At 38.7% G+C, this 15,868-nt stretch overlaps 1 protein-coding gene across 2 annotated transcripts in view; it reads right to left on the bottom strand.

The window, feature by feature from the left end:
* Positions 1 to 288: 288 nt before the first annotated feature.
* The window catches only part of ADAMTS5 (ADAM metallopeptidase with thrombospondin type 1 motif 5), a 47,400-nt gene continuing 31,820 nt past the window's right edge, over positions 289 to 15,868 (bottom strand). Inside the window, exons 4-9 of one of the 2 annotated variants that reach the window (XR_011325040.1) lie at positions 13,819 to 14,102; positions 12,389 to 12,572; positions 11,772 to 11,947; positions 10,756 to 10,931; positions 1,930 to 7,215; positions 289 to 1,719 (exon numbers count right to left, since the gene is read on the bottom strand). Coding sequence is in view for 1 of the 2 variants with exons in the window: in XM_069785299.1 (XP_069641400.1) it covers positions 6,639 to 7,215; positions 10,756 to 10,931; positions 11,772 to 11,947; positions 12,389 to 12,572; positions 13,819 to 14,102 (1,397 nt within the window). In the remaining variant the exon portion in view is untranslated. Of the gene's footprint in view, positions 7,216 to 10,755; positions 10,932 to 11,771; positions 11,948 to 12,388; positions 12,573 to 13,818; positions 14,103 to 15,868 lie in introns of both variants that reach the window. The other variant, XM_069785299.1, reaches the window with a different exon arrangement.

Below are 15,868 nucleotides of genomic sequence, written 5' to 3'. Positions count from 1 at the left end.
GGAGATCACTGGTACATACCATCTTTCTGAACTGCAGCAAACAGGAACTTTGTCTAAGGCTCTGGAGAGGCACTGAATGCTGCTTTCTGCACTTTCCTGTTCTATTTCATGACTCTCAAAACCACTTTGACAGAACTCCACCCCACCACAACTGAAGTGCAGTGTTTACATATAGCAAGAATATTGATGTCTTAATGTAGGGATCAGCTCAATCTCTTTTGCTCATCTGTCTCTAGCAGGGCACAAATGGCAAACAGTAGCCCACAAATATACCATCAAGAACAAATATTTTGGACCTATGATACAGTTTATATTTATTACTTTTACTGAAATCACAGAATCAAATGTTTTAAGATTACAACTGGTAAATTATACATATGTAATGGTTTACAAAACAAAATATTGGCCTTCAATGTGTCATAGTACAGTGTAGACCTTGTACAATTCTGTTTGAATGAATTTATATTTCGCATAACATTATGATGTAAACTGGCTGACATAGTAGTGCTCTAAAAATGTTAACTCTGTTCGATTAGACACATACTAGGATGAAAAAAATTTTGTGACACATCTTGGTTTTTCAGCTGAGTTATCTGTAATGCACAAAGTGACACTTTCCAGAATACGCTGACACCAACAGAGGATATAAAGTGGCACAATGACATAAACTAAGCAAAACCAAACACTGCACTTTCCTGTTAGTCTTCCCTACAATGCCTCTCGTTTTATTTTATCTGTTAGGCAGATGACCTGACAATAAAAATTAAATGTATTTACTGCTATACAGGAGTATTACGCTGTCTCCAACTTATTTGAATTCATTATATTATTTCCTGTATCTGATGGGGTTTTAGCAACGCATATAGGCTTGACTGTCTATGAGTATGTTTCATATGATAAACTATCTGAAAATTTCACAGTTCATATGATAAATTGTATAAACCAGTTCCTATAAATTAAAAGACAAATTATGCTGTCACTTAAAGTGGTATAAGGCTGAAGCAGCTCCTGCAAAGCCAAATGATGTAATGAAGTTACTCTGAATTTACATAGGTATAACTAAATCAGTGTAACTATTTCACCCAGTGAGTGGGAGTAATGGAGACCCAAATACTCATTTGTGTATATATGTACAAGTATGTGTTCATATATACACAAGTATACACATGCACACACGAAAAATATGCATTTGCATTTAACCACAGTTAAATTATGCATGTGTCCATGTATGTGTTTGTTTCAACATGGACTATGCAAGGCTGATGTACATGGAAATGACTTTAGTGTCCTTACAGTGACCGTGAGCCTCTACAGACAACTTCCAGGGCAAACGACATTGTGAGTTTTGTTTTTGACCTGCAGCTCTGCAGTGTGCAGAGCAGCAGGACAGTATCAAGATGTTTGGTACAGTGTGTCTGGAGAGAAGTTCTTACACCACTCACTGGGAAGACTAAGAATATGTTTGGGGCATCAAATTTTGTACTTTATCACTGAAAACTTGCACTTGTAATAGAACCTTCTAAACCCCAAAGCTACATTTTGTAGTGCCAGCTGAGGTCCTGACAATTTCTCTTACGTTAAGAGTCATTACCAGTACACATGATAAACCAGAAATATCTGCATTTGCAACGTTATTCGAAACAAGAATGTTGAACTAGCTTTACTATACAAGCTAGCAGCAGTGTACCCACAGTAAAAAAACCCTCTTGAAAATGTTACCTATGACAAGTATGACTGCAATGATGCACTTTGGCCACTCTATAAAAACTAATCAGTTAATTAAAAAGAAGAACAAACCCCTCCAAGCCAGCAACTGTTTTTCTGAAAATTGCAGCCTATGCTCAGAGAATCTAATTTTGGCTCTTGACAGAGGCTCCGTCTTCCTCAGTGACAAAGAATGCCACAGCATTCATGAGTGGGAAGAGAAACACTCACCTGAACACCTTGCTGAAACCCCATAATTATTAATGCTTCGTCCTTAAAAATCCTGTATAAAGCCTGCCCTAAAGATTGTCAAAGTCAAGGCTTATAGCAACTTCCTGGCATTTTGGAGTGGGTCTTAAGTGAGCAAACATCACCCACTGGCCATTACAATTTCATCTAAAGCCTTGTGGCTGGCTCTGGGTCTTCAGGAGTGCCTGGACGGCAGCAAGCACTGAGCAGAGAGGCTGAGCTGGAATTTAACTTGTGTGAATGTGGGCCCTGATAAGTAGGATAACTCAACAGTTGGAAATAGATTATTTGTGGTCTGTAGTACTGCCCTTATGCTGAAGTGTACAGAATTGTTAAATAAACTGACTGTAGAAAAGTTGTAGGTTTGTCTATATTGCATTTTTTTCCTTACACTGGGCCCAATAGAAGTTCCCTTGAATTCAGCAGTAGTTGGACTGGATGAAAAGCAGAAGCAAACAGGTATTGTTATTTCAAGGGAACACTGGGAATGCATGCTTTGCTGTCTTTTCTGTGTCTAACTTTGCCTGATGTGGTGCGAAGAGCTAAAATACAATGAAGTAAAATATTGCTAAGCCTTCCAAATTGGGCTTTTGACTTTTTATAGCCATATATACATATTGATATATGTATATAAATGGTGGAAAGAATGAAAAAGTAGCTTTTTTAATGTTTCAGTCTTAATAAACCAAATCATACATTGTTTCAGCTATGTTTTAAAGAGGCATACAAGAGTTTCTCTGTAGTGATTTCACCTAAACACAAGAAGCTGCATGACAGAAGACTCACTTGCCACCCTGACAACTCAGAGAAACTTCATTTGCATAGAGGACTCCCATTTACTAGAAGCCTGAACTTGCTCCCATTGAAGCGAAGGGTAAGACTCCTACCAGCTTTGGTGGTAAATCACTGAGGCATGCAGCATGAACTGCATGCACCTGTGCGAAGCGAGTCTATTGTCTGAGTTCTTTAGGAGCTGGTATGGGGTTTTTTGGTCCAGAGACCTTTATGACTTGCTAGTTGAGAGATTTTAGAAGTAAAGCATAACAAGGAGCTTTGAGCATGAGGTGTCACAAAATTAAAAATCTACAACTTCTCTAAGAAAAAGATAGGAGCAGAAAAAGGATATACATCTATACAGTGTGCACACATGTATACACATACACCCCTGTTTCATGCAGAAAGCTTTCTAAATAAAAACATATAAAAAAATAACCAGTGCCATACATTATGTAAACTCACAAGGCGTACTTTCAACATAAATTTGAAGCATAAATTAAGAGAGCGAGAAAGAGAGAGACAGAGACGATAGCAAAACATTTTAAATATAGAATTTGCACAATTGGTATTTTTGTTAAATAAGAATAAATAAATTCATTACATCCGTTCACATACCAGTTGTAAAAACAATAAATTATTTTATTTTTTCAGTGCTGTGTTGCTTTTTTTTTTTTTTACCATTGTGATTAATCCACAAGATTATTCCCTCTCCCCCTTGTGATAAAACTGTTTCCACAGGAGGGCAGCTAAATTTAATTTCTTGTACACAGTCAAACCAATGATGACAGGCTTTTTCCTAGTGAGACTGTCTTATCTGAGAAGCAGATGCTCTAAAACCCACTAACGCTTAGGGGTGCAACTCCACCTAATGGCACTGGAGATGTGTCCCAAAAAGTCATCAGTGAATTTAACACTGAGGATTGCTGATTTCTATCAAAAGAGCAATAGTCCAGGTTTCTATCCCCTAGATGCGTTTTATGAATCCTGTTTGCCAACGACTGGTGGTAATGTAAACAATGACATAACAGTGTGAGAGACAAGGAATTTAGTTGAGAACAGAAGTTGAAATGATGCAGTCACATACCTTGCATCAACTTTTCATTCAGCAGCTACATGAAATAGCTACGACTGACAAAAGTAAGGTTTGCAATTGGAGTCTGATTACAAAAAGCAGCTAAAAAGCAAGTGTTAACTAGAGCAGGCTGACCTAGTTTATCTTACACCCTCCTTTGCTCTCTCACCATATAAAGGCAACTGCTTTTTTCACATGTTAATTTGCTCCATTACTACACTAGTGAAAAGGGAAAAATCACTATAGTGGTTTGTTCTCATATTTATTTACTTTTTATAAATAAACTTTTTCTATGAAAAAGACACTCTTGATCTAAGGAAGCTTTAAATTTATACCCGCGTATGTATTGCTCTTCTGGAGCCTGAATAGCATCCAAAAGCCTTACTCATCCTGCTGAATATATAATAAATTATTACTATGATGCAAACACAAATACTCGCACATTCTGTCTCTATTATGATAAAACACAGGAAAAACAAATGCCACTTAATACAGCAACTGTATGCTGAGACAATTGTTAAGTCTCATTTTTCCTCTCATGAAGTGTTCTATATTATGAACTTTTTTGAGAGGTTCTAGAACACCTGCAATACATATATAAGTATAAAAATTAAGACACTTCAAAGTGATCTTATGTTAATAGGCAGAGAAGGCATAAATCATAACTTTCCAGAATTCTGCAAATATTCAGAGCCTTGATCTCAGTTCTTAGAGTGGGATCACAGATTAAGTGGGGAATTTTCCTCAAGATCCACAGTTTTGCATAGGACTACTCCTAATACGAAGGCCACACCATTTTTGAGAGCTGAAGATGACTAGTAACATTCATTGGTAATTCATTTTGACAGAGGAGGAGGCCCTGCCCCTCTTACTGTTTATTTAGAACAGGGTACAAAAACAGGTACTTCTCCAGGTTTCACACTTGTAGATGTAGCAATTCTATGCTGTTTTGAAATCATCACATGCTTTCTAAGAGTACACACAAACATGCCACAGTTGCAAAAACATGTTTGTGTCAGCCCGGAGTGAGACCTGCCCTTCTTGCGACACATGCCAACAAGTTTTCTCTACTGATTTCATCATTGGGATTTTCAGAAGAGCCTGGGCTATTTCAGTGCTTGAGTACCACTGACTTACAGCTGTAAGGCTTGTCTGAAAATTCTCCTGCAGTCTCATACTCTCCTGTGTGGATGAATGAGGGAATAAAAGACAGCTGGGATTCTATTTTCATCAGTGTATTCTAACCATTTCTTTCGGTACCTGTTTTCCTAGGGCTTAATTCAAAGTTTGCTGATATGAAATGAAGCAATTTTAACAGGGTTGCTATCAGGCCTCCACCTGTTACCTGCATAAGGTGAAATGCCCATCCTCCGTCACAGAACTTCTACCAGACAAAAACGGGATTCAGAAGTTGCTGCCAATGAAAACTATTAGCAGCTACTGCCTGTACTGTGGAAACAGTCTTATTGATATTGGGCAAGTCCTCCACATCCTGATGTGGTTTGACTTCCTAGTGACCCCTCTTCCTCCCAAATGTGGTAGATATACAAAACATGAATGCCTTCTATAGCTTTAAAAAAACCCCAAAACACACACAAAACAACCAAAAAAGACAAATAGTTACAAACTTTTGCTGGTAAGATGAATACCAGAGTTAGGCATGATGGACAAAACAGTGATAAAATATTAACTGCTTGCTGTGTTTTTTTGACCTTTATAGCCTCTTTAGAAGATGTAGGTACATTACACATTGTTAGATTCAAAGTGGAAGCTATAGAGAAAATAACAGAGAAAGCAGTTGTACACAGCCTCAGAATATCTGAGTTAGAAGACACTTGATTATCTTACCTGTAATTTTTGGTTTTCTAACTAGTTTCTACAAAATACAGTATGCCTTTGTTTTATGGAAGGAAGACGCTAGCAGCTATTGTTCCATCGAAAACAAGGACCCCAAGCTGTGACACAGCTGGAAATCGTGGAAGGTTTACAAAGTGTACACAAATTCCTCCTAGCAGCCAAATCCTCCTTCTGTGTGTGTCTGACATACACATGTTGAGGAGTTGCCGATGGTGCTGGTATTTGAGCAATGTACATGTGGGGATCCTTGGTCTGCAAGCTGCTGCAATGCTCCTGAGAAGTCTTGGTGGAAACACAGTATTTGTCATAGAATAATGATCTGCTGTCAGGAAATTCCTAGCATGAAAATGTGTTTCCTTTTGTCAAAACCAAAAGGTATTACTTTTTAAAACCAGCAGCAAGCTCTTCATTTTCCAGTAAAACATCTGCGGCCCTTTCTGAAGAATGGACCAAGTCCACAAGGGCTGCAGATATACTTTGGTCGATCACTTTGCTTATGTAGTTTGTCTTTTGATTTTTTAATAGAACCAAGTGATATAAAGTGACATATCAAATGAAAGATATTTACAAAACAGTATAAAATAAGCTACTGTGGTATCATGGATACACATGACGTTTTCTAAGGACATACTGTATTAGAGGTAGGTGAAAAAGGGGAGATGACTCTGTAACCTTCAAATATCCCAGGATCCTCCATTCACTAGTTTTTCTTCTTTTGCATTATTTTATTTTATATTTTTGCAGACACAGAGGGCTGATAACAACTTTAATGCTTAGTTTTTTGACATATTAAGATCACCCTACTATTATTTAAAGCAGTGCACATCTTCATTTGGTCCAAATAGGCAGATTCTGCCCATAATTTGAGACTGTATGTAAGTACATTGAAGCCTTTGCTTCTCTCTGTCTGGGGAGACCTAATACCAGTATGTCAACAATGGCTTATTTGACCTCTTTTAAAGAAGATCACAACCACAGGTTAACACTTTTTCAACAAGCACTGTTTAAATGCTGACGGTCTCTGAGAGAGAAGACATCCCTTAGCTAATTTTCCATGCCCGTCTTTGCACTGGACAGTCCTGGTGTGCCATCCTGTGTCGCATGTTCGAGAACAAGAAAGCCACGGCCCCGTAACCCAGCGGGGTTCCATGAGCTGTGGAGTTACTTTGCTGCTGCTGCTGCTGCCACTGCTGGTGACAGAGTTAGTCATTTGCCCTTGCTTCTTTGGGACGAAGAAACTATAGCGGACATCCACTGGTTGAGTTGGATCAGTCGCAAGTATCTGCACAATAAGAACCTCTTTTGTGGCAGAGTGTCCCATTGCGTGCAAGAAATCATCTTTGTGACTCCAGCCGCTGTAGTTCATGACAGTCCCATTGATGTCAATGATTGTTTCTGAAGTGGAGATCATATATTTTCCATTGACAAGGTACTCACCGTTTTTCTTTTTCAGGGCCAGGTAGGCAGTGAACCTGCTCTGGTCCTTAGTCTTGAACTGCCGAACTTTGATGTGGGTTGCCCCTTCTGGGATTTTCACTACATCTGTGTAGCCTTTGCTGAATGAAGGGAAAAAAACGCCAGAGTACTCAGTAGCTAGCGTGAAATAAGCCTCAAGTCTTAGCAACACCTAATGAAGTCACTGGCATGACACATCTTGCTCCGTTTTTGTTCAGGCCCTGTTCAGGCCCTGCATCCATCTGGCTTAAGGCTCATCTAAGATTAATTTAACCAGGTTCCACTGTTTGTCTATTGTATTGTTCTTTATGTTCTTGAAGAAATTTCTACTGCACTTATTTCAAATTGCTTAATCTTTAGCTTTAGTAATTACTTTAACGTGAGTCACATACAAAAGGAATGAAAAATAACAGATAACTTATATTTTTCAGCAAAGGGTGGGAGATATGAAATATGATGCATGCTTTGCCTGCCAAGGAAAAGATAATGAGATACGCATTGGTTACAGCTGTTTCTTGCTGTCTTTGCTATAATGATGATTAAGGAAAGCATGAGTGGAGTAACAGCTGGGCAGAGGTACCTTGGGAACATTTAAAAATAATCTTAATCACCGAGAAAAAATTTGTTTACTTTGAAATTCACAAAGCCGAAGATTAATTGTCAAGTGTCTAATACGAGGTGCACCCAAATGTTTTAATTTGTACCATCACAGAGTTCTCTCTGTTGCTACTTATGAAGTATCTTAATTCAGATTTAGTAAAAGATATTTAAGTCTTCTACTGAAAGTGACAAGCATTCAAAACCTGCAAGTGTGCTGAAACTTATCACTATCTCAAGAATGTTATTTATTTTAACTTTACTGATATATAGAAAAAATCTAAAGACTATACATAGCTATAAGCTACCAGCTGGACTCTGGAGACATGTATTTTCATTTCTAAACCTTTGACAAAACCATTCTGCAAATATCTCATATCTGAAAAGTTTAGTGCTGAAACTTCTAGGAAAAAAAGAATGAGAAAATATACTAAAAATTTATAAAAGTGAAGGGGTCTCCTTTGGGATTGTTTAAAGAACAGACTGCTAATTTTGAGAATTTTTGGCTGCACAAGTAGAGACTGCACAGACTACAGATTAAACGCTTGTGCTATTCCCCTGCTATTTCCAGCAGTTATGGGACAACAACTAAAACTCTATTGATTTAGCACCTCCATAAAGCCGAAGGAATATGGTGCGAAAAACAGGCTGTGGGGGACTCTGCTCTACAGCACTGCACAAATATTTTTACGTTACAGTTGCCAGAGTAACTCTGTTAAAACATGTTATTAAAGTTACAAAATCACTTGTTCAAAAACTAAAAGCAATGCTGGAGAATTCAAGTCTTCCTGCACAAAGAGCTGTAACACTCCATGTGCACAAAGAAGCACATGCAGCCTTAATTCTCCTCTTTCCCAATTTCTGACAATTTGGCTTTACAGCCTTTTAAAAAAAGTTCTTAAGCAGCAAGTTTTCCAGAAGATCATGTTTTGACTGCCTTAAAAGAAAAAAGTACAAACAAATGTTGTTATGGCAATTGTCTGCAATGGGAAATACTAGTTTCCCCTTGTACATGTAATAGTTTCCCTGTACATTCAATGTACAGATTGCTACAGTTTGGCTTACAATGGACAGCAACGCAGGAGCTGCTGTTTTTCAGTGGAGGAAAGGTAATGTTACTATAGCCACTGCCCCTTCATATGTAAAACAGTTTACAGACAATTTAGATTTCACCATTTTAATGAGGGGTTTATTTTAAAGTCAACTACTTGCATAAGGGAATTGTCTTAAAAAATATGTCCAGTAAAAAACAAATCCTCGCCAATCCAAAATTCAATCAAAATCAAGTTAGAACATACTTGTTACTGACAGGTTGACTATTACTTTCTAAATGGGGCAACTTTTTGAATGCATTGAGGTTGAATTAATATTTTACTCTCTGACCAGTCTCATTTCAGTTAAAGGCATGATTTGAGGAGTAAGATGGTAACTTCATAGGAATAATTATAATAGAATCTCTCAATTTCCAAGTATATCTATGCTACAAATCTGGCCTCGCTGAAATTCATGGAGTCCCTTTAACATTTTTGCTGGAGCCTGGATTACAGCACAAGGTTCATTACTGAATCACAGGAACTATATCTCACACTGTCGTCTTCATTTAGACATCCCAGACATTTCAATATTTACAAATTGGAAAAGATTTGGTTTATATAATTTCTAATTTGGATGGAAAGTCATTCTTTTTGACCAGAGGTGTTTTGGCATCCTTAGGTGAGTAATCATTGGTTTACCAGGAAGAACATTAGTTATGTTTATTTTTAGAATAAATTCACTCTCAAAGCCATTTTTGACTGCTATTAATCAGTATGTCAAAATGTATAGAAATAAAAGGTCGTTCCAGGAGTCAGATTTCAACTTCTGGTAGCTTTCAATATGCTATGTAAGAATTTGGAAGATATAAACCAAAATCAAGTATGAACTTTTTAAAAGATGGTACACTAATGCAGTCAAAGATACTGAGTAGAAACTGTCAACTGAAAGCGTAGATCACTACAGCAGTCCTTTGGGACCTTGGAATATATATAAATGATAATTAAAAATCCTTGTTTTTCTATGAATCTTAAGACTTGAAGAGGGAGGCAAATGAGTTCAGACAGAAAGCAGACTTACTTGACATTGGTATCTCAGTACAAAGCTTCCTGCTGCCCTCAGTGTGGTCAGGGAAAACCACAGGGACGGTTCCTTTTATTTTACTTGTATTAAGTTTTATTATAGTTAAAAGCTGAACTCTGACAGAAAAATGTCTTATGGATAACTGCTATAAATATTTTGACTTAAAAAAAAAATCCATCTGGAGATCGATATTATGCCAATGGACATGAAGGGATATAGCAAATGCCATGCTTAAGCCTATGTTTACTTCTAACATCTCATCTAGTCATCTAAGCTCCACAAATATTCAGCAGTGTGAAAAGATATTTTTAGGGTACAATCCCTCTCAGCTATTAAGGAAGACTTTTACAGGTGTGCTCTAATGCTGTCTGCTTCTCTCCACCAACTACACAAGGAATCTGTGTCACTAAATCAGGTGGGATGTCCTCATTGTCATTTGAAGTTAGATGAGATGAAACACATTCTCAGCATGTAACTTGCTAACACAGCATCATCTGGGGAATGCAGTTTCAGAGATAGCCAGATTATTCTGACCCCAACAACTTTCTGATTCACTCCTCTCTTCCCTTTCCTCTCTCCTCTAGAAATCACAAGCCATCTGACACAGCAAGATTAGCAAGTAGCACAAGATGCTATGCCTTATTCTAGGCAGACTTCCTATTAATGGGGTGTTCACCTGTATCACTGGCACTTTGTGTCAGAAATGAACTGGGTACAGTGTTTTGCCAGTTGATTATTTGCCAGTTTAGGGTTAATGTTAAAAGGCCAGCTGTAAACATCTGGAAAGTGCAATAAAGCACAAGCAATGTACTTTTTTTCTCAGTCTTCATATGAAAGTAAATTGCATTTAGAGACGGAAAGAAAGCAAGCACATAGCAGAGTTACCATTTGCACAACAAGATACACTTACTAATACTCAAGATCAATACCTCTTTTTGGTAAAGGTTCCCATGACTTTTGTGCAGCTGGAATTGTCTCCTCCACACACCCCACATTTGTCATACTGGAGCTTTGAACCGATGATGCCATCACAACCAGTTCGGATGCATTTTCCCCGGACACAGACTGAATTACTGTACGGTCGACATTCAGTACCATCAGTTACCTAGGCAATCAAATGACCGTTAGTTAAAACTACCAGGGAAAAGATGTGCTTTTGTGAATCTGACTGGCAAAACCCAGTTACTTATTTATGTCACCTACTCAGAACAGAGTGCCTACCCTGACAGACCAGACTGAGTTACTCTAATATTCCCAGCACAAAAGCAGATGAAATTTAGCAAAGGGCTGAAAGCAGTGACAGATAACTCCACCATAAGACACTAAAATGACCCTGGCTTTAATGATGATCTCACAACTTATTAATAGTACTTGTAGATATCCTTCCATTTGAGCTATCTACATCTAAATGTTACCTTCATAACATTTAGAGGCAGAAAACTGCAAGTATAAGCGTGGGAGACTTTTCAGTTCAAACTGCATCTGATATAACAAACCGACTACAAGTCACATCTATACTAATTGTCTAATTATTCTGTATTAATTGGCTCCATAAGAGTTACTCTGGACTCCCTTAACATAATTCAGGGTAAAACTTACTCTGTTACTCATAGTACTCTTTCTCCTCCAGAAAACCCCACAATGACAGACAACTCTCCAGGCAGAAACCCCTTTATCCACTACTGAAAACAAACTAGTGCAGAGTGCACTAAGAGGCCCATATTTTTAATGAATCCATATACTGAGATGTGGAAAAACTTACCACATTTTAGAGGTCAGTTCTGGTCCTAATGTTTAACCAGTGGATCAAACCATTAAATGTAATCACACAGTTAAATCTTTGAACCAAATGATTTACTTCTTTTCCCTTGTTGTAGAGAAAGATTTCTAAGATACAGGGCCCTTCTAAACTGGAGCATGAAATCATGACTGGAGATGCCATTACCTTCTGTGAAAATACCACGTAATAGCCAGTTCCTTTGGCTCGGCAGGTGAGCTTGCAAACATCTCCAGGAAGTACTCCAGCATACTTGGGGACCCATTCAACAAATGTCTTGACACCCTTTGCATCGGACTGATAGCCATTCCTTGCTTCACACTGCTCTTGTCGAAAAGATTTAGCTGTAGAATTATTCACATCATTAGTGACTATTTCAGACCACGCTGCAAATATCATTATGCACATCTATTATTCCAATTTCTTTTTTACATAATTTTTAAGTTACGTCACTTCACCTCTTTACTTAGAACTGGCCTTCAAATCCTTCAACTGTTTTAGCTTGGAAATCTTCCCATGACATAATAAGCATTAAAGGACTAAAGTTTGCATTACAGTTCATTTTCCAGGACTGAAATTTCTTTTCATTCAAGTGTCCTTTCTGTATGGCAGCAGGGTGGGGATGGGGGAAGAATTACAGTACTGTGTTAATGATGAATGTCTTGCCTTGGTAAGTACATTTTGGAGAAACCTTTGTTGTTTCCTTTCACAGTAGATGTTCAATATTTACTATCTATGAACACAGAGGCTGGAGCATGAAGGCACTTTGGCACGAAGGCACTTACCATTTGCTGGGCAGGGTGCGACGTTGCAGGAGCGGTAGATGGCCCTCTTGCCGGTGCAGTACCGGCCGTTGTTTCTAGGAGCTGGGTTATTGCAGTGACGATAAGCAAACTGCACTCCTCCACCACAGGTACGGGAGCACTGTCCCCAAGGACCCCAGGACCCCCAGTTACCATGGCTTGAAGCCTGAAATATATGGAACAGTGCGAGGTGAGGACATCATCCAACTGTAAATAAAGGTGCTACGTCTCAAAGACACTGCTAATGTTTTCCTCAATTGAAGGCAATTCCTTGGTCCTTTCAATCAGGGATAACTGGTCTTAGGAGCCTTCTTTCTCCCAACAGAGTTAATTTCTGTTTTTTATCTGCACATTGCTGTCATCTCATTTGGCACTGCACATGCAAAGGCAATACTAGGCCTTGCTCTGCACAGCTGCCTTCAGCCTGTTTCATGGAAGACACCCATGCACCAGAAATAGCACCCACAGTCTCATGTCCTGGTCTCTTATTTTTTGCTATTCCTACCAATAAGGCCCCTTAAACCAGCTCCAGGGGATTTGGCTCCCAGAATATGTTCATAAGGCTAATCTATGGTTAATTAAATGCAAATATTGTGATGTGTAGGTATTGCTCTGAATTACTGGCAAGAGATGGAGTTGTCAGATATAGTGTGCAACTCTGCTAAATTGGCTACCTAGAAGAAGTATTGCAACAGCATGTAGAAGTGTATAGTTCCATAAAAAAGGGCATTATAAGGACTGCAGCTTGATTTGAATGACTCATAGTTTGCAAATACCTTCACAAAGCTCTACAAGTCCATATCTCTTCTGTGGGTATAACAGAAGGGGCAGTGCTACTGTCTACCCAGTAAATTTAGAAGTATCTGAACTCTGCAGCTGACAGTTCTCATGAGCCTGGGGACTCTTCAGCTGTATAAAGTTGACAAAGGGGACTCTGTCACTGGAGGTACAAACCTTTCTGCTCCAGAAATTATATTCTGGATGAACTTCATCCACCTTTCTCTTCACTAGAGTTAGGGCCCTGGGGCATTTCAGATGAGGGCTGTAAATTAAATTCATAGATTTAATTTAGCTCACAGTCCATTGCCAAGAAGTCAGGAAGCTAAGAATAGGTCCTTGACAATCTTTCCGTATGTCCTGAGACCTGACTTACTGAAGGGGCAAATCCTCTACTCTGAAGGGATGTTCCCAGTTTTCCAGGAATGAAGGCTTTCATACTTCAGAAGAAAACATGCTTCCTGAAACTCAGCAGTATTTTTCCTATATCCCTCACCAATAACACTCCAATTACATCTTAAAAATAAGGCAGCTTTCAATCTGACTTCCATAAAGTCCCTTTCACTCCCACAAAAATCAGCGCCTTTGAGGGTCATGCCTTCTAAAATTCCCTAGGGTCACAGCTGGTAACTTACTGAGTAGTATTTCTTCTTGGTTTTGTCAACACATTTTCCCTGGAGGCAGATCCTCCCTTTCCCACATGGTGTTCCCTCCACAGCAGGCAGCTTCTTAGTCAGACAAACCATCTGACCTTGGCGCACAACTGCACACCAGAGGCGAGAGCACACATCCATACCGGGACACACTGTGTATTCAGGTCCAAACGCCAGTTTGCACTGACGAATGGCATCGTAGGTTTGTCCCGGAAGCTCCTCAGGGCCCAGGATCTGCTTTCTCGGTTGGTCCAGCAAACAGTTACCTAAAAGAGCAAACCAACCTATTACTACTCATTTCCTAGTTTTCTGTGCAGTGCTGCAAATCTGTCGTTCAAGTTAGGCAGAGCGATAATGACAGCGAACCTCAAAGGATGCTGATGTGAATGGAAAGGCTGTCTGAGGCATCATCGGGTTTTGGACAAGGTCATACTATCGCAACTGTGTTCTCACCTCACAGCGCACCAGGTGTTGAGCTGCCTATTTCCAGTCTGAGGGTGTAAATGGTTTCCTTTATTTGAATTGACTCTGAACACATTCCACTCTATTTATCAGTTTGTGATTTAAGGAATGACCAAGACTCACTCAGCAAAGTAAGCAAAGTTGTCATTTGAATTTTGAGACAGAACGTCGGAAATGGTAAAGCTTCTAAAGGGGTGCCAGAAAAATCACAATAACCAGACATGTAGCCAATGAGGCACTTGGAAAAAAAAAAAAAAAAGAAAAAAAACCCCCAACAGATCAAGGGAAAAATATAAGCTGTACATCAAACTTAATGTTGGTGGTAAATCTGGACTGGGCTTTCCTTGTAAGGAATGACACTTGGCCACTTCTGGAATTAGTTTGAAGAGGGCTATCCATTTTATGAAAAATACGTAAGTAACAGAAAGAAAAGAAAAAAGTAGCATAAACATAAATAATTGTATATGTGTTTTGAGACATATTGCAGAGGTCAAGATTTGTCTGGCACACAAAAAATGAGAATTCACATTTAGGTTCTAGAGGATCTGCTGATAGGTTTTTATTTTTAACTATTGAAAACCTCTCTTGTTGACATGCAGAACTATTTATTCAGTGTAACCTCTTTTACACTTCATGAAAGGGATATGTGGTCTGGGCAAGCCTCACTTATCCTTGGCCAAAATAGCTTACCGCAATTTTACCTCACTTTGGAACCTACACCAGTATTCTTCAGCTGGATCACAGGTGAAAAAAGGCTATCTATAAAAAGCTCACTATTTACACAAAATGGAATAGAATTTCAAGCTATGGCAGTAAATTTAAATAAACCAAATACCTCATCTCCCAATGGCTTGGGTTTTCCCTCCAGAACACACACTTACTGCAACTGTTGTTTTTTTTCTCTAAAGACTAAGGCCAATTAGCCAAAACAGCCAAAAATTCTTTCTGCATCATCACTTACTACCAAAAAATTCTCTGTCTCGTTAAACCTGTTCTATTTGTCCTTTGCTGACCCTGATTTACCCTAGCCTTATCTTTAATCTGGATTATGCTGACTTTTTAAATGCAGACAAGGTGTGCCAATGCTAACTGAGGAGCTGAGTGCCATGAGATAAAGATAATTAAAAGTACCCTAGCGTTCGAAGCCTGTTGTAGTGTAAAAAATTAGAGACATGGTGAGGATTGAGGAAGCACAGATTTTTTTCCTGGAGTTTCTGAAAAGGACGTAATTGGCAAAAGTTGCTGTCAAAAATACCCTTTGTAAAAGGAAACAACAGTGGAAGCCCTACTTCATATACCTTGTGATGAGGGAGGAAGCTAGTACAGTGTTAGGGCAGTGATGGGAAGGTACTAGCATGTCAACAGTCACTAGTATACACTACTGTTGTGTATATACTGCAGTTTATCAAACTCCCAAGTAGAACTGTTATTCAGTATTTTAAAACATGGTAATAACACTTAATTTCACCATGACATACACTGCTGCCCATCACTGAGGTCTACCATGACTGACATGACTGGAAATATAAATTTAGAGAAAAAAGAAAAAAAAAAAAGTCACATCCTTGCA

The sequence above is a fragment of the Haliaeetus albicilla genome, chromosome 6, assembly GCF_947461875.1.
Source record: "Haliaeetus albicilla chromosome 6, bHalAlb1.1, whole genome shotgun sequence".
Classification (NCBI taxonomy): Eukaryota; Metazoa; Chordata; class Aves; order Accipitriformes; family Accipitridae; genus Haliaeetus; species Haliaeetus albicilla.
Note: the sequence above shows the minus strand (reverse complement) of the source record. Positions and strands in the feature narration are given on the sequence as shown.